Source organism: Bubalus bubalis, chromosome 17 (genome assembly GCF_019923935.1).
Source record: "Bubalus bubalis isolate 160015118507 breed Murrah chromosome 17, NDDB_SH_1, whole genome shotgun sequence".
Lineage (NCBI taxonomy): Eukaryota > Metazoa > Chordata > Mammalia > Artiodactyla > Bovidae > Bubalus > Bubalus bubalis.
The window spans coordinates 55,495,376-55,518,076 of NC_059173.1; the positions used below are offsets into that span (position 1 = coordinate 55,495,376).

The following is a 22,701-nucleotide window of genomic DNA, read 5'->3' on the forward strand; positions in this document are numbered from 1 at the left end:
GTTTCCTTTAAAATTATGGGACAGATACATGAATGGATTCACACATAGTATAGACTACCCTGGAAATGGAGTCCAGGGAGAGAGGTTTTCTTCCTTAATTTCAGCAGCAATGACTCTTTGCCACTCCATGGACTGTCCATGTAAATTGCCAGCCCAAAATACTGGAGTGGGTAGCCTTTCCCTTCTCCAGGGGATCTTCCCAATCCAGGGATCTAACCCAAGTCTCCTGCATTGCAGGTGGATTCTTTACCAGCTGAGCCACAAGGGAAGCCCAAGAATACTGGAGTGGGTAGCCTATCCCTTCTCCAGCAGATATTCCTGACCCAGGAATTGAATCAGGGTCTCCTGCATTACAGGTGGATTTTTTACCAACTGAGATATCAGGGAAGCCCCCTGAATGGGATACTTGTGCCTTAATATCCTTATTTGTGAAGTGGAAATAATATCCATTCCAAACGATGTCTTTTTTTTTTTTTTTAACTAATTCCCTGAGAAAAGAAAATGAGACAACATATGTGGTATTTACTGTTAAAAAAAAGAAAGCACTATAAACATGCAAAAAAAAATTCTATGTGTAGATGTGGGAGTAAATATCAAACTGTGTATTTGCATACATATGAATACATAAACAGACAAACACTGAAACCACTATCTATTGAAAAAAATAAATGATTTTTTTCTAAATATTGCTTGCCCATTGTCTAGCATTACTATTAAAACAGAAATAAGACAGTTGCTCTGTATACTCTTTTGGTTTATATGACTTGCCATTTACTTGCTGATGTCATCCTGATAGCTGTTTTTGCTAAAATCAACACTAAAGACTGTGTGTGTGTGTGTGTGTGTGTATACACGTGTGTTAATTGCTCAGTTCAGTTCAGTTCAGTTGTTCAGTTGTGTCCAACTCTTTGTGACCCCATGAATCGCAGCACACCAGGCCTCCCTGTCCATCACCAACTCCCTGAGTTCACTCAGACTCATGTCCATCGAGTCAGTGATGCCATCCAGCCATCTCATCCTCTGTCGTCCCCTTCTCCTCCTGCCCCCAATCCCTCCCAGCATCAGAGTCTTTTCCAATGAGTCAACTCTTCACATGAGGTGGCCAAAGTATTGGAGTTTCAGCTTCAGCATCAGTCCTTCCAATGAACACCCAGGACCGATCTCCTTTCCAATGGACTGGTTGGATTTCCTTGCAGTCCAAGGGACTCTCAAGAGTCTTCTCCAACACCACAGTTCAAAAGCATCAATTCTTCGGTGCTCAGCTTTCTTCACAGTCCAACTCTCACATCCATACATGACCACTGGAAAAACCATAGCCTTGACTAGACGGACCTTTGTTGGCAAAGTAATGTCTCTGCTTTTGAACATGCTATCAGGTTGGTCATAACTTTTCTTCCAAGGAGTAAGCGTCTTTTAATTTCATGGCTGCAATCACCATCTGCAGTGATTTTGGAGCCCCCAAAATAAAGTCTGATACTGTCTCCACTATTTCCCCATCTATTTCCCATGAAGTGATGGGACCAGATGCCATGATCTTCGTTTTCTGAATGTTGAGCTTTAAGCCAACTTTTTCACTCTCCTCTTTCACTTTTATCAAGAGGCTTTTTAGTTCCTCTTCACTTTCTGCCATAAGGGTGGTATCATCTGCATATCTGAGATTATTGATATTTCTCCTGGCAATCTTGATTCCAGCTTATGCTTCTTCCAGCCCAGCATTTCTCATGATGTACTCTGCATATAAGTTAAATAAGCAGGGTGAGAATATACAGCCTTGACGTACTCCTTTTCCTATTTGGAACCAGTCTGTTATTCCATGTCCAGTTCTAACTGTTGCTTCCTGACCTGCATACAGATTTCTCAAGAAGCAGATCAGGTGGTCTGGTATTCCCATCTCTTGAAGAATTTTCCACAGTTTATTGTGATCCACACAGTCAAAGGCTTTGGCATAGTCAATAAAGCAGAAATAGATGTTTTTCTGGATCTCTCTTCCTTTTTCCATGATCCAGTGGATGTTGGCAATTTGATCTCTGGCTCCTCTGCCTTTTCTAAAAGCAGCTCGAACATCTGGAAGTTCACGGTTCACATATTGCTGAAGCCTAGCTTGGAGAATTGCTCAGTCATGTCCAACTCTTTGAGACCCCATGAACTGTAGCCTGCCAGGCTCCTCTGTCCATGGAATTTTCGAGGCAAGAATACTGGAATGGGCACCCATTCCCTTCTGCAGGTAATTTCCTGACCCAGGGATGGAACCCGAGTCTCCTGCATTGCAGGCAGATTCTTTACTGTCTGAACCACCAGGGAAGCCCATATATATATATATATATATATATATATATATATACACACACACATATATATATATACATACATACATATATTATATATATATATATATATAAAATACTGGTTCAGAGTTACTAGATTGATTTAATGACCCACAATTTGAAAAACAATTGATCTAGGCATATGATTTTGGAATCTATAAAATGGGGATGACACTCTCATAAGATTGTTATGATGGTCAAATAAGACATTCTATGTAGAGGACACAGAGCTTGTGTTCAATGAAAGGTAACAGTTAATAACTGTCTTTAAAAACAAAGAAAATGAACACTGTCTGAGTCTGGGCATAGCCAGCATCTCAGTGGCCCAGGTAAGTGCTGCTTGAGAGTCTTTTTTGAGCAGAAGGCTGTGACGGTCTAAGTACAGGGTTTACGGCGCCAGGGGATCCTAAGAGGAATCCAGGTTAGAGTCATGTTGCTCTTCCAGTCCCTGACACTCGTCTGTCTTCTCTCCCATTCATTTTACAGGAAGATATACAGAAAATGTGATGTATAAAAGACTGGGCAGAAACTGCCATCTCATAGCGACCCTCTAAAGTTTCACAGGATGCTGCAGCGGGGAGAGCACCGAGCACACAGCTCCTTGCTAGGATGACTTGATGGGACTGGAAGGAGAGAGGGATCAGGAAGGGCTTGTTAGTGACGATGCAAGGTCTTGATTGAGCCTCTCCTGGCAAAACTTGGAGGGACATCAAGAGAGGGAGTCTAATGTTAATCATAGAATTATGGAACTGGTCTTAGGAGTCAAGGGCTGGTAAAAGTGCCTCATTCGACAACAGAGGAAATGAAAGCACAGAAAGGGTAGGTGACTCACACAAGGTCACACAGCTAACTGGAGGCCAAATCACACCTAAGGCCCCACTTTTTTGTTTCTGACTAGTGGTGTTTCCATTATAACATCTGACTTCAAGTAGCTCCAGTGATGTTCTGATAGTTACACTTTTTTTTTTGGTCCTGAACCACTGAATTTCATTTCCAAAATATTTTGAGTTGTGGAACCCTGACTCTGAATTTTGAGAGCCAGTTCTTATGTCAGCTAAAGGACATTTTCAGCACTTCCCTGCCTTCTTAATCTCTGAATGGTGGAACGTCCCCCCTCTGCCACGTGCTTTAGAATTGAAAAGCAAAGAGAAACGTTATCTTATTTACACTTGATGCTGCTTCACCACTGAAAAGGGGCTTGACCTGCTAATTATGTTTCTTGCCATTGGATGCCACGTCCCTGCTGCAATCCATGCTCAGTGTCTCAATATCTGGTAGAATTCAGGTCTGCTCAACAGCCTTTTCCTAGCTCACTTTTGGAGTGTGTACCGAAAAGGAGACAGCACTGGGAGAAATTAATCAAACTGGAGATGGTGCTGCTGCTTAGTCGCTTCAGTCATGTCCAACTCTGTGTGACCCCATGGACTATAGCCCGTGAGGCTCCTCTGTCCATGGAATTCTCCAGGCAAGAGTTCTGGAGTGGGTTTGGCATGCCCTCCTCCAGGGAATCTTCCCAACCCAGGGATCGAACCTGGGTCTCCTGCAGTGCAGGCAGATTCTTTACCGTCTGCGCCACCAGGGAAGCCTGGATATGGTGCTATCAATAACTCAGAATATCTGAGACACTCTCCAAGCAATGGAAGGATTTTGCCTGCTTGCTGGGCCATTTCATTTTAAGAGGGCAGTGTCTCCCAAGTCAATGGCGTGTATCATACCTAGGCTGAATGCTCCCAGCAGCAATGTATCTGTGGTCCAAACTGATGAACTCTCTCACAGGAAGCTTGTACATCTCCAGATCCTCCACACACTCGTGGCCAAGGCACCAGACACAGGACAGAAAAGTCCTGGGAGTCTGGCCCTGAGTGGGCTTTCTTAGGTTGGCAAATGCTTTCAATCGCGGAGGAATGTTGTTATAAAAAAAATCTAGTGGTTTGTGGATTGTCTGGTTGTCATTTGGGAAACTTGATGAACGCACGTGCGTATCACAAAGATCTCTGCTCTTCAGAACAGTTGCTCCTCTCTGGAAGCCTTGATTGAGCTGGTGAGCTGGAGGGCTCAGAAACAAGGCGGGGACGAGACTCCACGGACCTGGCACAATCTGAGCTATCGAGATGAGTGGGGAGAGCAGTATCACTGTCTGCAAATGCTTCATTTTGTATAGAAGTAATTCACCATGGCTGAAATATTTCCTGAAGGGCAGAGAATCGTGAGGTCTAAAATCTTACCCGGTTGGCTGATTCTGTTGTCTGCCACAATGGAAGAGGCTCACAAATCAAAGCAGTCATCTTTCCAGGGCTAATGGGAATCTTATGGGTACCAAGGGACATCATTCTCGTTGCTCATTCCAGCCGGCATATTTATCCACAGTCAAGGGGAGCTACTTTGACAGTTCAGGCCTATCTGATGCAAGTCAAAAGAGCAGAGGTGGCTATTCAGTCTTGTCCTTTCTAATCAACCCTGGAATGCTTTCTCTAGAGGTGTTTATTTCTGGATGCATTGGCATATTTTGCAGTCACATTAAAACCTGGAGATTGCAGCTTTGCAAATGTAGCAAAATGTAGTTGCCCATTTCGAACAGAAAAGGGATGTTCATGCCAAGCCTCCCTTTTGCTCTCAGTTGCCTTGACCCAGAGGTTCAAAATGGAGTTCTTTGGAAAAGTCAGGAATACTCTCTCTTTAAATTTTTACTAAAGGATAGTTGATTAACAATGTTGTGTTAGTTTCAGTATATAGCAAAGTGACTTGGTTATACAAATATTTACTCTTTTTTAGATCCTTTTCTCATATAGGCCATTACAGAGCACTGAGTAGAGTTCTCCCTGGTGGTCTGGTGGTTAAGACTGCACTTTTACAGCAAGGGCGCATGGGTCTGATCCCTGGTTGGGGAACTAAGGTGGTACTAGAGGTAAAGAACCGCCTACCAAAGCAGGAGACATGGGTTTGATCCCTGGGTTGAGAAGATCCCCTGAAGGAGGGCATGGCAACCCACTCCAGTATTCTTGCCTGGAGAATCTAGAGGAGCCTGGCAGTCTATATTCCACAGGGTCGCAAAGAGCTGGAAATGACTGAAATGACCTGGCATGCACATGGGGGACTACGATCCTCAAACTGTGGCCTAAAAAAAAAAAAATAAATAAAAGTCACTCTTGTGTTTGTATTGAGCTTGTGGTTGGAGCAAGTCTAGGGGCATTTACAACTTTTGAATGTAGATATTCTGATGCTTCCTCTATGGCTCCCAAAATAATAAACATAAAACTTAAAAAAAGTTAAGAACGAACGTCTTTTCTGGCCTCATTTTAAGAGAATGTGTTTTTAGGAATGAAGACTCCCTAGAGAGGTTCCTATTGAGTTCCTCAAAGAAGAGAAAGCGGACCCTTCCAGAGATTACGAAGCACAAGTCTCTGAATGAACTCTTTGGGAGTTCTTTCCATAATGAGTCTGTCATCTGTGTTCCTGCGGAGCCCTCAGCACTTACAGTGATAGCTGTTAAACACGTTTGCTGAAAATGACTTTTTGCTGGGCTGCAGTTTCAGCTTTGCTGTAACAATTGCTTTTTGTATCATGAGTATATTTTGAAGAGTGTGTGTGGTTTTTTTTTTTTTCTCTGCAAAAGAACTGCAGTTCAGTTCCTGTGTGTGTGTGTGTGCATATGCATGTGTGTGTTTGTTAGTCGCTCAGTCGTGTCTGACTCTTTGCAACCCCATGGACTGTAGCTCACCAGGTTCCTCTGTCCATGGGATTCTCCAGGCAAGAATACTGGAGTGGGTTGCCATGCCCTCCTCCAGGAAATCTTTCAGATTCAGAGATCAAACCCGGGTCTCCCATATCAGCTAGAAAGGTGCCCTCTGGTGAAGCCCATGGAGACATTTAGGGATTAACTCTTCTGCACCTGTGGGACTCCTCCTGCCTCAGTTCTTACTGAAGAGCTACCGGCAACAAAGAACTCTGAGACAGCCTTTCCCACCTACCCCAGCCTCTGGACCCCCCATACCACTGCTGGATGGAGTAGATGTGAAGGGCACCTGTTTGATGACTCTGGACCTCATCACCCAGTTAATGACAGTAACAAGGGGAGGGAGGGAGAGAAATGTGGGTAAATTGGAAAAGAGCTTGTCCAAGGAGCGAGCATTGACTTGCTGAATCCCACTCCTCTAGAAGGGGGGGGGAGGGGCCGCTGCCCAGGACCACGCCCACTGAGGGGTTCCTGTAAGAGAAACTCCATCCCCTCTACCACAAGGAGATTCTGAACTCTGCTTCATGTAGGTGGGACTCAGGGAGAACAAACTCAGGCCTTAGAGAAGCTAAAGCTTCTCTTCTTCAGGGACTTCCCTGGTGGTCCAGTGGTTAAGACTCTGAGCTTCCAATGTAGGGGACTTGGGTTCAATCCCTGGTCAGGGAACTAAGATCCCACATGCCTTGTTGCACAGCCAAAAAGTTAAAAAATGAAACAAAACAGAGTGTGGACTCAGGTCTCCTGCCTGCCTGGAGTCTGGAGGGAGGAGGCTGATGGCCTGTGTGGGGTCAAAGGCTGGGAACAGCGCTGTACTGGAGAGGGCTGTCAGGACAGATGATGTGTGAGGTCCCAGAGGTGACCACATGGGGAGTGAGAGGACTGGGCTCAGCTTGGACAGTCAGAGACTGAGCAGACAGAGGCCGGACGTGCAGGCGTTGCAGGAGGCCTTATGGGTAAGCAGTGGAGGCCCATCTGTCCACAGTGATGGGTCTCACAAGGGGAAAGGCCCACAGATTAAAAAAAAAAATCCTTTTGTCCATGTTTGCGACATAAAGGGACTCTTGAAACTGTCGGTTACCTACAGGTGAGCAGAAAATTCCTGCTGGAACTTTCCTCCCCGAGCAGGGTCTATTATACCAGCTCCATATAGCAGGAAGTTTCCCAGAGGAAACCCACACCACGTTTCAATTCAGCTGGTCGAGTCTGAACCTGTTAGCCTGTATAAGGATTCATGTGGACTGCTTCCTTCTGTGAAGTCTGAAGACCAGGTCTCCTGACCAAACTCACTATGTCATGTGCTCATCAGAACATACAGGGGCAAATCTGGGAGAAATGGACACTGTCTATCTCCTCCCTTTCTAGCTCCCAGCTCCCTCCACCCCTCCACCCTCCACCTGCCACCCCAGGGCTGACTGCTGATTCCTTCTAGCTTGAGTTGGAAGGAGTGGCAAGTGGGTAATGATCTGGAGGCAGCTAGAAGACGCCGGTAGTGACTCAATACAAGAAATGGATGGTGGTGTCAGCAACTTCGTTGAAAAACAAAGGGAGGGTCTCAGACCTTCTTGAGAAGTGTGGAGTGATGTGGGATGTTTTGGAGGAGTGATAGTGTCTTCTTTTCTGTGTGTCTTTCTCTAGCTTCTGTCTGGAGTCTCTAAACACACCAGGTCATTTGTTTAGCTGTGTTTTCCTTTGGTCCTAAGGAACTTTTTCCTCTGATGAAGCCAATCCAAGAAGCTACAGGCTGGGCTTGGAGAGTCAGAAGGCAGAGTACGGTGCAAACAGGAAAGCAGATAAAGACTGGTGAGTGGGGACTTTCCTGGTGGTCCAGTGGTTAAGAATCCGCCTGCTAATGCAGGGGGCACCGGTTCGATCCCTAGTTCAGGAAGATTCCACATGCCACGGAGCAACTAAGTCCGTGTGCCACATCTACTGAGCCTGTGCTCTAGAGCCAGGGAACCGCAACTACTGAAGCCTGGGTGCCCTAAAGCCCATGCTTCCCGACAAGAGAAGCCACCACAAAGAGAAGCCCGCGCATAGCAACGAAGACCCAGCACAGCCAAAAATAAATGTGAATCAATTAATTAATTAAAAAAAAGATTGGTGAGTGACATTTGTGCATGCATACAAATGACTCGCTGCACCAAAGTGGAAGAGAAACTGTGATTTGGTGCTGCCGTGTGAGGGATAAAAGCTGAAATGTCAGAAACATTAACAAGATGCATACGAGAATGTCCTTCTCTCAAATGTCAGACTGGCAACCAGTCTGGATTTCCTTTCCTTTGTAAATGTTTTTCTTCTTTTTCTTTTCCTGGGAACTGAAGGTGATCCTTTACTGCCACATTTTCCCATTTTCACTCTAAAGGCAATCTGTTCTACGCTGTCCCCCCCGAGGGCTGAAATGACTTCTATGTATATTTGATTGACTCTACACCAACACTGTTTGTCAGGAAAGGAAGAATGGAGGTAGGGATGAGAAGGCAAGTTGAAACTAAACGCATTTTTGAACTCTCAGAGATTTAGAAAAATGGAGGAAGAGAGTAAAAAAAAAAAAAAGAAGTGAGCACCGTGTTCATTTTCTCCCCTTTCTCATCCTGCGAACATAGCTAGGCATGCTTCTCAAGAGTCAGCTGGTCCTGAGAATTCCAGCTCCATCTGTCCCTAGCTTATGACCTCAGGCCAGTTACTTTAATCTCTTGGTGCTGCTATTTCTGCATCAGTAAAATGAGGTTAAAAATAATATTTACCTCATAGAGTTGTTGTAAGCTAATACACATAGATAACATGAAAGGATGCCTGGTACAGAGTTGGTGTTAGGTATTTGTTAGCAACTGTTACTTCTTCATTTTCTGTAATTTTCTAGTAAGTTTCTGGATCTTTAGTGATGTGAGGTAGGAAAGGATAGGGAGAAAAAAAAGGTCAGGTCCAACCTCCAGTGGGTTATTTGTGGTCTGTAGCAATATCACACCCCCACATCCCCTCCTTTCATCATCTGTGTTTTTTTGATAGCATTAGGGAGTTGGTTACGTGGATGAGAGCTTGAATCTTTCTGCTCATTTATTCATGTATCTGTGTTTGGTCCTTTATTGATTATGCGACTTAGGGCACTATGCAATGTGCAATCTGTACAGAGGAGAGAATTTTCCCTTAAGGAGTCTACAGCCATTTAGTTAGTGGTATAAATCATTAACATCTAATCAGGCTCACAAGGGAGGGGATATATGTATACCTATAGCTGATTCACACTGTTGTATACCAGAAACCAACCCATCATTGTAAAGCAATTGTCCTCCAATTAAAAAGTCTAATCAGAAAAACTATGTTTGGAATATTCTGTTAAATCCCAATAAATAAAACTAATCAGAAATGGTCTAAAATATCACATGACATCACCTATATGTGGGATCTAAAAAATGACACACACACAAATAAACAAACGACACAAATGAACTTATTTACAAAAGAGAAATAGACTCAAAGAGATAGAATACAAACTTATAGCTACCAAAGGGGAAAATGGGGATACATTGGGATTAACAGATACACATTATGTGTATCTGTGTGACTCTTTGCGACTCCATAGACTGTAGCCCATCAGGGAATTCTCCAGGCAAGAATACTGGAGAGGATTGCCATTTCCTTCTCCAGGGGACCTACCCAACCCAGAGATCAAACCCACGTCTCTTGCATTAGCAGGAAGATTCTTTACCACTGCACTGCCTAGGAAGCCCAACAGATTACACATTAGCATGTATAAAACAGATAAACAACAAGGAATTAATATATAGCATTTATATATTATGCTATATATTAATATATATATTAATATGTAATATAATTAATATATTGAATATAGGGAACTATATTCAATATCTTGTAATACTCTATAATGGAAAAGAATCTGAAAAAGAATATATATATAATAATAAAACTAAATCATTTTGCTGTATACCTAAAGTATTATAACATTATAAATCAGCTATACCTCAATTAAGAAAAGAAATGGCCTAGGAAAAGTATTTTGTGAGAACAATTCAGTTTCTGCACTAAGAGGCTGTATCTTTAGCCTTATTGACATATGGCATTGGTCTTCAGGCTACAGATGTGGTCTCTTGTCTCTTCATCTTTACCAAGACCTTCCTTTGAAATTACCTGGCATTTTTCCTTCTGTTGTGAACATAAGCTCCCTGTTCAAGCTTAGATCAAACATTTTTCACTTCGAGTCATTCAGTGAATAGCTACTGAATGCCTGGTATGAACCTAAACACTCTGAGTCCGTTTTAGCCAAAACCGTTGGAGATTATGAATTATCTGGATACAGACTTTAATTTCCTATTTCATTTTTGGTTGTATTTTCACTCATAAACTATGCCTTTTCATTTGTCATCTGGGCTTTACTGAGATGAAGTATGTGGCCACTTTTCCAAATCAGGAATCTAACAGACGACACACTTTCTCTTGAAAGTCGATCAATCATTTCACTGCAAGAAATAGAATCCATTTTTAATTTGATTCTTTTTATAGGCTCAAAAGGGATTCCCAGTTGGTATAGTGGTAAAGAATCTGCCTGCCAATGCAGGAGAGACAGGAGACATGGGTTTGATTCCTGGGCTGGGAAGATTCCCTGGAAGAGGAAATGGTAACCCACTCCAGTATTCCTGCCTGGAGAATTCCAAGGACAGAGGAGCCTGGAGGGCTATAGTCCATGGGGTCCCAGAGTCGGACACGACTGAGTGCAGCACAGCCTCAGCATGGGCTCAAAAAAGGTTCATGTGTTAAGTGTTTTTGAACTGCTAGCAAAATTTTATCAGGTCTTCCAATATATTATACTTCACTTAGACCACTAATGGTGATAAGCTTGATGGTAATTAAGCATGTCCAATAAATGGAAAATTATGGGGTAATGTTGTACTTTGCAAAGAGAACTTAATGTTTGATCTGAGTCAGTCACTTACTCCTCTGTTCAATTTTCCTATGGTGAAAACCAGAAGTTTATCACGGTTAAGATTAAATGACCTTTAAAGTTCTTAGATCCCTAAATTACTAGGATTCTATATCTGTGTTCTCCAATATGGTAGCCGGTGGCCACACATGGCTTCTGAGCACTTGAAATGGAGCTAGTCTAAACTGAGATGTGCTCTAAGTATAAAATACACACCAGGTTTTAAAGAGTTAGTATAAAATGAAGTATGTAAAACAGTTTGGCTACATTGGGTTAAATAAAATATTTTATTAAAATCAACCCTACCAACGTGTTTTTATTTAGTATGGTTACAAAAAATTCAAAACTGCTTTTGTACCATTTTAGACCTTCAGAACAAAGGGATCATAATCTATCTTTAGGGACTTCTTAATGTGTAATGGTTAATGCTTCAGTATTGAGATCCTCATGCCTCTAAAAGTCAAGTCAAAACTCATATCTATCCAAAACTAATACACCCTGCATGGGCAGATATTTAGCACCTAGTAACTCTTTTTAAAAAAAAATTATTTGTGTGCATCAGGTCTTGGTTGAAACGTACAGCATACAGGATCTTTTGTTGTGGCGTGGGAACTCTTACTTGCGGCATGTGGGATCTAGTTCCCTGACCAGGGATGGAACCGGGGCCCCTGCATTAGGAGTGCAGAGTCTTAGCCACTGGACTACCAGGGGAGTCCCATCACCCAGGAACTCTTAGTTACTCTCCATGGGGTCCATGCAGTCCATGGGGTTGCAAAGAGTCAGACACGACTGAGCGACTGAACTGAACTCTCCGTTGAGGTCTTGTGAAAGTTCTGTGGTTACAATAATGAACGTTCACCCCTATGCTTATTGTCTCAACTATATCAAAAGATTATCAGGAAAGACACCAAAATGTTAACAGTGATCATTTCTGGCTAGTGGGGTATTGATTCATTTTTTGATTTTTTTTGTTATCTTTCAGGCTTTCAACAAACAATGAGGGCTGTTATGCTTCTTCATCAGAAAAATTTATCTTTAAATTTCAGTGTGAATGAGCTCTAGAAGTGTATAAACATCCTGAATATGTAAACAAGAGATCAACTTAAGAGGAAATATTTCAACATGCTTTCATCTGCTTTGTTCCATTTCCAAATTTTCTATAGTGAATAGGCTGCTTCTACTAAGGGAAAAAGTACACCTCATTTAAGAACTGCACTATCCACCTACCCTTTTAACCTTAAACCTAAGTTAATTTGAATGATGTTTTCCTTAGAACTGACACTTCTATCTCTGCTGTATTAGACTGTAGAAGAAATACTTGAGGTTTTAGCTTCAGTCATATGCCAGAATAGCTATTTAAATATTTTTATACTGTCCACCAGAACAGCATTTAGTTTGAGTCTATGCAGGAGATGGGGAGGAAGCTCCAGGGATATTTGAATATGTCATCATGTAAGTGGTTTAGGTTTTACTGCAACAACGTTCATGCAAAGGAGTGCCATTTGCATGAGTCTTGCAGCCAGAACAAGGATAACACTCCTATGTGCTGTCCAGACCAGCTCAGACTGCCACGGACATGCACACTCAGGAGGGCTCTAGCTTCGGTACACACACACACACACACACACACACACGCGTGGTGCGTCCCATCCCAGTCCCACTACCCATCCCCTGCAGTTGCTTTTCTCCCTTGCCTTCCACTCTCAGAGGTCAGACCCACTGCTCAGCTTGCTTCCAGTACCACGGGGTGTGTGCAGGGCTGTGGCATCCGTGTGTGGGTGAGTGAGACCCATGCCAGCTCTGCTGTCTGCCCTGCTGCCTCAGGAGTGAGCTGGGCTTCTCAAGGACTGCCAGGTGTGACAGGTTAGCCTGGCAACGTTCTACTCATTTAATTTCTTTTCTTTCTTCTTGAAGACAAGTGCCTCTTTCCAGTTCTCACGAGGCGACAGCCTTTGGGAATAAGGGCACTCGGTGTGTGCATGGCAGAACTTACTGTTGGTGGTGAAGATGATCTCTCCCTCCTGAGGGGCGGGATCTGGGTCCTGGACGACCTGCAGGGCTCCCACAGTCCGGACAGCAGGGTCCAAAGTGACCGAGCTTTCGTTTACGGTCGTGTCACTTGCGCCTGTGATCTGGTTGGTGGGCGGACCTCCCAGAGATCCCTCGTAGTCGGTGGGCAAGTCGTCCAGGCAGTCGGCGTTGGGCTGACAGGAGCAGAAAAGGACCTGTTCTTAGTGGGCATCATCAAGTTAGGGATGAGATGTCTACAGCCTCAATATTTTGTCCTGCTGGAGACTAAGTCTTTTACTGTTTCTTCCTGAATCACTATATTTAAAGACATTCCACAATATAGTTTCTGTAATTAACATGAAAACATCTTCCAAAATTTTCTTTCCAAAGTCTCTGTTTAGATCTAGAGACCAGGTTTTAATTCCAGGAGTAATAATATCCATACATTAATAAAATTAGTTAAGGGGAATAATATGACATTTATTTATAATAATAGCTCTTCCTTATATATAGTGTTTACTTCTCATAATACGAAGTAGATGACAGCCTGATAATTTGCCCCAAAGACCCATATGTTGTTTGCAAATGAACTAATGGCAAGAGAGGAGAGACAGAATAAGACTCATTGTGAATTGTTCACCAGAGATATACACATACATACACACACACACACACACAAGCACAAGCATTTGTTGTTAGCATAAGCCAAAAAACCAGCTGGAGAAAAAAGTCCTATTTGTAGAATATACAATTGATCACATATTTATCAAATTCTCTAAATTAAAATCTTAAAAAATTATAAAACAAAAATTACAAAATTATAAAACACTGGTGGTCTCACCCAGTGTAATTACCTACTCACTACAGGACTCTTGCCTCCCCTAATCCTTCACAGCTCCACTTGAAACACATAGAAATGGGGGGCTTCCTATTTGGTAAGGCAGCCTGTGTCACCAGCCTTGTAAACTATTTTCTTACTGGACTATCTTACAGTCTCACTCTGGTTATAGTTCTGCTGGCTGAAGTGGTATTGAATATATGACTATCTCCTCCATATGGCTATGACTATATGAATATATATATATATTCAATTATATTTGAATATATGACTATGCTCCTCCATGAGCAGCTTTTTAAAAATGATTTTCAATTGTTCTGCCCCTGCCCAAACTCATAAAAATTATTTTTAAAAGTTGGGGGGGGTAGAGAGAGATGATCTTGAGAAGTAGTAGGAATAACTACTTATTAATTTTTTTGCACAGTACTTTGGCCACCTCATGCGAAGAGTTGACTCATTGGAAAAGACTCTGATGCTGGGAGGGATTGGAGGCAGGAGGAGAAGGGGACAACAGAGGATGAGATGGCTGGATGGCATCACCGACTCGATGGACCTGAGTCTCAGTGAACTCCGGGAGTTGGTGATGGACAGGGAGGCCTGGCGTGCTGCGATTCATGGGGTCACAAAGAGTCGGACACCTGAGCGACTGAACTGAACTGAACTGAACCGAACAGCAACATTGCCTTGAGTGATGACAGTGACATGGCTTTGTATCCTTAAAGGTTTAAAAGGAGAACCCTGCGTTGACACTGATTGAATTAACATCACAAAGACCAGATTGGGTGCAACGTTCAAAGAGAAAATCTACAACTCATGGACTCACTGGGAGCACAAAGCAAGGAATTCAACCTACTAGACTTCTGTGCTGGATTTCCATTTTGAGTCTCCTGAGCTCCATACCTGCATTTCCAGCAGTTGGCTGGAAATCTCCATCATCCCACAAAACCCTCAAATTCAGCTCCATTCCCTCTCCCCTGTGTTCTCTTTTCTTTCTGCTTTCTCCATCTCCATTGCCAGTGAGTCAATTCATTGAAATTCGAGTGGTCAAAAGTCAACTCACAGAATTGACCTACTGAGAGGACTGGACACGAGCAGGAATGTTCTGAACACTTTTCACCCCATTACCAGTCTCCTCATCTCCCTACAGTTTCTTCCGCAGTATGCTCCATTCTCCACTTTCTCACCAGAGTACTTAAAAAAAACCACAGGTATGATTTTTTGTTTTAATCCCCTAAAGAATGAATGATAAGCTCCTTACTATAGCAAACAGGCAGTCTGGCTCCAGCCTACTTTTCTGACCTTACCTTCAGCCTTTGGAATATCTCCACTATTTCAGTGCCCTAGCATGTGCTGTTCCTCTACTCAGGATGATGTTTGTCCCAACCATCCCCTTGCCCTCGCCCAGGCCAGGGGTCAAGCTTACCCTGGTGAACTTCTACTCACCCCTCAGATCCCAGGCCAAAATGCCTCTTTACTGAGTGGTGCTCCCTCCCAAGGAGTCACCTTTGTAACTGTAACTTTTCACACTTCTCCAACTCTGCTGAACTCATTTGTTACTGGGTTTGTCTCACTCCACTAGTCTACAAGCGTTTTGTTTTTTAATTCCAATTTTATGGAGATATAATTGGCATGGAATATTGTATTAAAATTGTACAACGATGTGATACACGTACATATTGCAAAATGATCGCCACAATAAGTTTAGTTAATATCCACTGCCTCACACGGTTATAAATTTTTTATTCTTCTGATGAGAACTTTTAGGATCTACTCTCTTAGCAACTTTAAAAAATACAACACAGTGTTGTGAACTAGGGTCACCAAGCTGAACATTATATCCCCAGGTACTATTTAACAACTGGAGGTTTGTACATCCTGACCCCCTCACCCAATTTCACCTCTCCCCCCACCCACCCCCCCGCCCCACCTCTGGCAATCACCAATCTGTTTTCTGTTTTTATTCCATGTGCATTCCATATACAAGTGAGACATAAGCTTCTTAAAGTGAATCAACTACACTGATCTTGAATTCTAAGCCCTCACATAGTGCCTGACAATTATTAAGTGCTTGATAAATGTCAATTGGGAAATTTTATGTAAGTCTCAGTTTATTGCTCTGAAAACTTGGGAATATTAGTATCTTCCCAGATTTTAGATCAATGAAGGGAAGATTTGAGAAAATACTTAAAAAATTCAATTTTTGTGCAAAGCTAAAGTATACCTTTGAAGGGTAGCAGAATGTGCAACCCCAAAATATGCTACTTTGGCAAAAGGATTGTTTTTCATAGAAACAATTGAGAAGTAGGTAAAGAAAGGCTCTCCCCACCTCTTGCCTAAAAGTAGAACATAAATTTGTAAGGGTGTCTCTCTCTTCTACTAGGAGGAGGACATGCTCATCGTCAGCTGCTGGGTGATTTTGACACCAAAATGGAACGTACAACAAACCTGACTGACATGCCCTTATCTGCCATTGGTTCCCCCGTTTACTTAACTTTCCACTGTCCTAGAAACTCAAAGTCCTTTCCTTTTGTCTCCTCACTTCTCTAAAAATTTCTTGCTCTTTTTTTTTTTTGGCTGTGTGGCATGGCATGTGGGATCTTAGTTCCCTGAGCAGGGATGGAATCCATGCCCTGTGTGTTGGAAGGGTGGAGTCTTAATCACAGGACTGCAGGGAAGTCCCTGTTGCTGCTTTTTGAAAATGCTATATAAGCTGAAGTTCTAACCAGCTCTGGGAGTCACTCATCACCAAGTGCTGCTGTGCCTACTCATGGCTCATATATTCATATACTGTTTGATTTTCTCTTGCTAATCTGTCATTTATAAGTCTCATTTATAGGGACCAGTTGGCGAACCTAGAAGAAAAAAATGACTTTTCCCCCTCCCCTATTCTATGTAAAGATGCTCGTGAGCATGTCCATTTGTGTGGGGGTAGCAGGGAGGAGTTCCCGGTAAGGATACTGTGCTGGTTGGTCTTCCAGTCATAAACGTCTGAATGTGACCACAGATGCAATAACAACTGATATATTTTTCAAAATGTTGACTTTGCTTGTTGATCACGTTCCTGCTTTCTTTCTTTTTTTCTTTGTATGAAATTATTTTTATTAATTTTGATGTAGCATGTTCACTTTTACTTCGTGGACTAGGAGGAACAGTGTTATGTTTTTAAGAGAAGGGAGTAGAGGAAAAGAGAAACAGTGGATTAGCTCAGGGAAACTGTTAGCAAGAGCAGGCATGAATAATTTGGCTTAGCTATAGGATTAATATTTAACAGACCAACCTTACAGAACCTCACGGTTTATATCCACTCAAAATGGTTCATCAAAATAGAGTAATATTTTGAAAAGAAAACCACTTTATACACCACTAAGAGAAATTACAGTCATAATGTTTAGTAAGAGATGTCAAAAGCCATCTGTAAGTGAACAGCGTATAGGTATTCAAATTCAGGTTAGCAGGGAAACTCCTCAAATTAACCAACTGCTAAATAGTTAGGGACTAGTGAATACACCAACTCCATGGGATTTTCTATTCATTAACAATCATCCTATTCATACCAGGGTAATAGTGACCGGAGACCGTGCTTGCTAGGATAAAAAAGGCCTGTGATATATGGTGCCTTACAAGAGTGCTTAGTGATGTGTTCTGTCATTCTGCAAAGATACCCCTCAACCTGACTGGAGAGAAAGGAGGATGAAGCTCCTGAATGTAGATAAAGGGATGAAAATGCTCTGACAATAAAGGACTCCCCCACCCACCCCTTTCAGTTCAGTCTTTTATTTCTCTTGGCAAAATATAATGGGAAAAGATACCATTGTGATAGGAATTTCGCAATCCATGAGCCTCACTCTCGTTCTTTAGCTCGTTTTAGAGAAACCTCTTTCAAAAATGAAAATGTCCCCAGCCCTAAGCTTTCCACTTACATTTATTTGCCTTAGCGCACATGCAGACACAAGACTACTCAGTTAAAAACAACAGAAGAAAGACCAAAATCAAACACAAAACCCTATATTTGGACGATCTAGTGGATCAGGATTATAGCCAAGTCTTTGGTGAATGGACATTCCTCAAAGGAGAATCAGGGTGAATTTCATAAACACCCCTCTGTGACTGGCAGCCTTCCCACTCTGAAGGCCTACAAAGCCACAAACATTTACTGAGCTCTAAGCACGTGTAAGGGATCCAGAGATGAAGGACCAACAGGCACCAATTATCAGAGAGGCTGACAGGCTCTTTTCAATTTTCTTTGATGAGGAAGAAATGGCGCACAAGGAGTTTAAAAAAAATTATAAAACAACTTCTTTGAGCTGCATGAAAAGGGTTTCAGTTAGCTATAGGAAGTTTTTCCTAATTGAGAAGGCTGTGAGCCTGTCCATTTACACGGGGGGTTCTAAGAATGGAGTGAAAACATCTTCTCTTTGGTATAATGTAAGCATGGTGCTACCATGCTTAAAGGTTTGGAGAACAGCATCCCAAATTGGTCCCTGATCCAGACTTCAGTACCATCCTCCAGGACAAAGCACCAGGGAGGCATGGGGGCAGCCATATGCCTCTGTGCTGCATGAGAGGCAGCCTGCATGCCTGCCTTCTTCTTCATAGAGGACGTTCTGTTCTCTGGGGCCAGCTTGGGTGGTGTCATGTTCCTGTTTGACTGGCCTTTAAGAATCCTTGGCAAAATCCAAAGATGCTACTGACTTTTACTTTTTCGCAAGTGGGCTGAGTAAAATCCTATCCAGACTGGACAAGAAACAAACTGTGGCCAGGATGCCCGACTGCTAAAAGTTAAAATGTTATTCGTTTCTGGAAAGAGGCCCACAGGCCACCCAATAATTCCCTTTTAAAAACAATGATTAGCTGTATTCTTGAGGCATGTACAATTCTCAGATATTTACAAGGCCTGCAGAAGTTATACTTTCCCAGAAAAAAGTCTGGAGTGGAATGCTATTTAGTATAAACTGTAACCACTGGGGGTGGTTTGGTTTCATTGTCCTGACCAAGAAGCTCTGGGGTTGAAAACTGGGAGCTTTGGAGATATTCTTAAGCAACAAGGCCTAGGTTAAACGATGTGACTGTCTACCTTTAACTGCAAACATGTTAAAGATTTTAGAACCCAGAGACACACATACACACATGTAAATACACACATACATACATTTCCCTCCTCCCTGGTAAAAACCAGTTAGAGCCAGATATGTGAAACATGCAAACAGCGAGTTAAATTTTCTAAGTCATTAGTATCTGATAGAGATGCTGGGGCTTTTGCTCATAGTTCATGTTCACTCTCATTGATTTTCACCTTGAATTTACTATGCATTGACAACACTGGTCTGAAAATTTAACACATTGCCTTTTAAAATCTAGCTCAAAGCTACAGTCACACAAGTTGATTTGTGTTTGGTGTACTGAGTGTAAGAAAAAAAAATCAGCATACAGCTGGCAGAGGCAGCTGGTACAGGGCAGAAAATTCAGCCAGTCCGTGACCTCATGATGCTTCAGGTATACTCTGTGCCAACAGTCACTCTGATCTTCCTGGGATAATTAGCCTTTTGGCATTAAATAAAGCCTTTGATATCTGAGCTGATCCTTTCTTCTTCAGTGACATCTTGGGATTTTAAAAATTCTATTTCTTCTCTGCCATGAGTAGTGAGGAGTGACAAGACGGAGGCTGCAGCAAAGCGGAGGGGGTGAGGGGGAAGAGGGTCTCTGTACCCTGCTGGTCTAGCTTCTCTTAGACGGCACCTATGCCGTTCTCACATCTCTCCGCAGCCCTTAGGTCTGGTGGCCTGGCTTGCTTCCTGCCCTCGTGACAGCAGCTGGTGTCTCACAGCCACCAGCCCGTGGCCTTCACTCCATATGAGCCCGGGAAAGTCCTTCCCTGGAGCATCAAGCCAGCCTGCTGGGGGATGTTGTGTGCACGGGGTGAGAGACTGAGTTTGCTAAAACATGTAACTGAGGGAGCCAGCTTGACGGGAGTGGGGGAATGTAGGGCTTCTGGCTCTGGTTTCCTGCTCTCTCAAGCTCTTGCAGAGATGTGAGTTTAGCAGAGGCCGCCGAGCCAGATGCCCAGAGGCTGACCTCTCTGCCCCTTGTCCGGAAGAGCTTGTCTCCTCTGGAAGCTGGGCGATGGAGGGGGAAGCGTGGCGGCTGGGTCTGCCTGACGACGGTGCAGGTAAATGACAAGAGAGTGTCATCAGCGTAGCCCTGGCCTCTGCTGGGGTCCGACCCGTCGTCACCCACTGCAGCCCAGAGGAGGAGCCCGTGAGCTGCTCAGGCGACATCTCGACTCACAGACAAAACAACAAACACGGTGGGAGGGTCACGATGTTCTCAGATAGAGACAAAGGGAGAGGAGAAATGTGTCCAGATGGGAAAATGCTCCCAGGGCCTCATCACGTGATGCCACTGCTCTGGGGTCGAGGGGACACAGACAACCCGGGGTGCTGTTTTCTCCCTGTTGAGTGGGAAATGTGGAGACAGACACGACGAGACTGTAGGCTGAACTGTGCTTACCGGGATCCCTAGGGCTTTAAGAATGTTCATCTTGCACATAGGACAGGTGCGATGGTCTAGGAGCCAGGGGTCAACACAGGACTTGTGGAAAAGATGCCTGCAATGAGAACCATACATCTTAGCGTGGCGGTAACTGCGGAGAGCACCGTGTCCACTCCAGCCCGGACACTTGTCCAGAGTCATGCACCGCTCAGTGGCAGAGCCGAGACTCCAGGACCTCCATCTCCGAACACCCGGGCCGATAATGCTTTCTGTTACATCTGTGGTCATACAGTCAGCATCTGTCTGGCTCCCGGGAGGGTCATCTACGAATTGCAGTCAAGACTTCCAAGTTTCAGAAACGACAGAGAACGTAGAAACAGAGAGATGTTTCTGGATAGAAAGACCCTTGAATGGAAAGAAGGCAAATGGGAGAAACTTGCACAGACCCTTCTGGGATAACTTGACAGTGGCCACTTTTAAATCAATCCCAAATGTCTTGTCCCACCATCAGAAGAAAACCACAAAACAGAGCCTCATTTCCATTGATATTCGGGTGACTCACAAAGGGCAGAAGAGCTCTTGGAAGCAACTCACAGCACAGGTGAGATTTTAAGCTGTTATGACTGGTGGCTGTTAGGTCAGAAACCAGGTGAGTGGTACCATAAGCTTTCCTGTTCAGCCTCACGTGCCCACCCTCAGGAGCCTTCCTCTGTGTGGCAGGATAAGGGGGTGGCATTTAGTAGGTATGGGGGTATAGGCTCCTAACTTCCTCTCAACTTGGCTCTCAGGAGCCCACTCAGAGATATCAGGGGCTGCTTGAGTCAGAAGCTTGTCTTCTTATGGAAGTCTCAAGGGACTCCAGACCACAGGCAGAAGTAGTCAGAATTTCCTGCCTGGGGCAAGAAGAGAGAGAACCATCTGTGTTAAGTATCGGGCATCCTTAGGATACGCCACCCATGCCTGACTCCTCAACCTTGCACCATTCCTGGAATCCTTCCAGATGCTTCCCTCACTCTTGTGAGCTATTGTTCTAACGATCCTAAGAGTTTTGTGTCGGAAGGCTTTAGGCTCAAATGCTTACAAAGGACCTCTCAAATCAGAGAAGAAGCACCACTTCTGAAAGTGACAAGGAGAAGAACCCATGTACCACGGCTGGGACTGGCAGTGTACAGGAAATGATCAAACTGGGGATTAGGAAACAGAGAGGAGCCTCCTGGACGCACCCTGTGTTTCCAGGTGATTGTTTAGATGCCCTACAGATTCCCTGATTAGAAGAAAACACATCACATTCATTCATTCCTTTATCCGTGCATCCATCTGACAAGTAACATCTGCTAAGAACTGTGTCCTCGCTGGGAAATCTGCACAATAGTGATTTGGTTCCTTTTCTTTTGAGAGTGTAACAGGAGAGGCAGACACTAGTAAGATAGAAATAAGCTACTTCTTGATGAAGTAGCTTATTAATCTAATATTAATATTATTAGATGAAGTAGCATATTAATCTAGAACATTAGAAGAACATGGTGTTAGCAGGGGGTGGGGGGAGCTTGTAACTGGAGATGGTGGATGCACAGAGAAAGTTTCCCTGATGACGTGCTGAAGCTCAGACCTGAAGGTTTACACAGACATGGTCCACGTGAAGGGGAGAGGGGAGGAAGAAGGGTCTTCTAGGCAAAATGAATGGCTTGTACAGAAGCCCCGACCTGGGCACAGGAAGACTGCCTGTCCCAGTGCAGCAGTGGGATGAAGAGGGTGATGCTGGACAAAGCATCCTGTCCCCCCCACCCCTGGGTTTGATCCCTGGGTTGGGAAGATCCTGTGGAGAAGGGCATGGCTACCCACTCCAGTATTCTGGCCTGGAGAATTCCATGGACAGAGGAGCCTGGCAGGCTACAGTCCATGGGGTTGCAAAGAGTCAGACACGACTAAGAGACTAACACACTCACACTTTGTGTACCCCTCACCCCAAAACAATGATCAGCCTCTCTACGTGCAGGCTCTATATTCAGAAAACAAGTTCCTAATCTAAATGTGCTCACTCACTGGTGGTGTTCCTGGTAAAATGGCAAATATTCTGGTCTCTTTGACTGTCCCTGGGAGGACAGGCTCTGTGGTGTTTCCTGCACATATGCTGGAGACAGAAAGACAGCAGGGCCAGTTAGCTGTTTTAGTCTAAATAAGTCCCCAAGTCTCATCTGCCTCATCTGTAAGATGAAAATACCTCTATTCCTCCCTGAGTCTGCCAGACACAGGAGCCAGTACTTACCATCCTAGGTGATTTCTCGCTCTGCACTGGTCATTCTTCCATCTCCTCTGGGAGGGTCAGTTTTATGTGTCAGCTTGGTTTGGCTATAGTATCAGTTATTCA

The 22,701-nt window shown here is 43.7% G+C and overlaps 1 protein-coding gene across 4 annotated transcripts in view; it reads right to left on the bottom strand.

Moving 5' to 3' along the window:
• The window catches only part of RNF150 (ring finger protein 150), a 275,434-nt gene that overhangs the window by 37,924 nt on the left and 214,809 nt on the right, over positions 1 to 22,701 (bottom strand). For all 4 annotated transcript variants that reach the window (XM_025268101.3, XM_025268100.3, XM_025268102.2 and 1 more), the window contains exons 5-6: positions 20,352 to 20,448; positions 12,990 to 13,200 (exon numbers count right to left, since the gene is read on the bottom strand). In XM_025268101.3, coding sequence (XP_025123886.1) covers positions 12,990 to 13,200; positions 20,352 to 20,448 — 308 coding nt within the window. The remainder of the gene's footprint in view (positions 1 to 12,989; positions 13,201 to 20,351; positions 20,449 to 22,701) is intronic.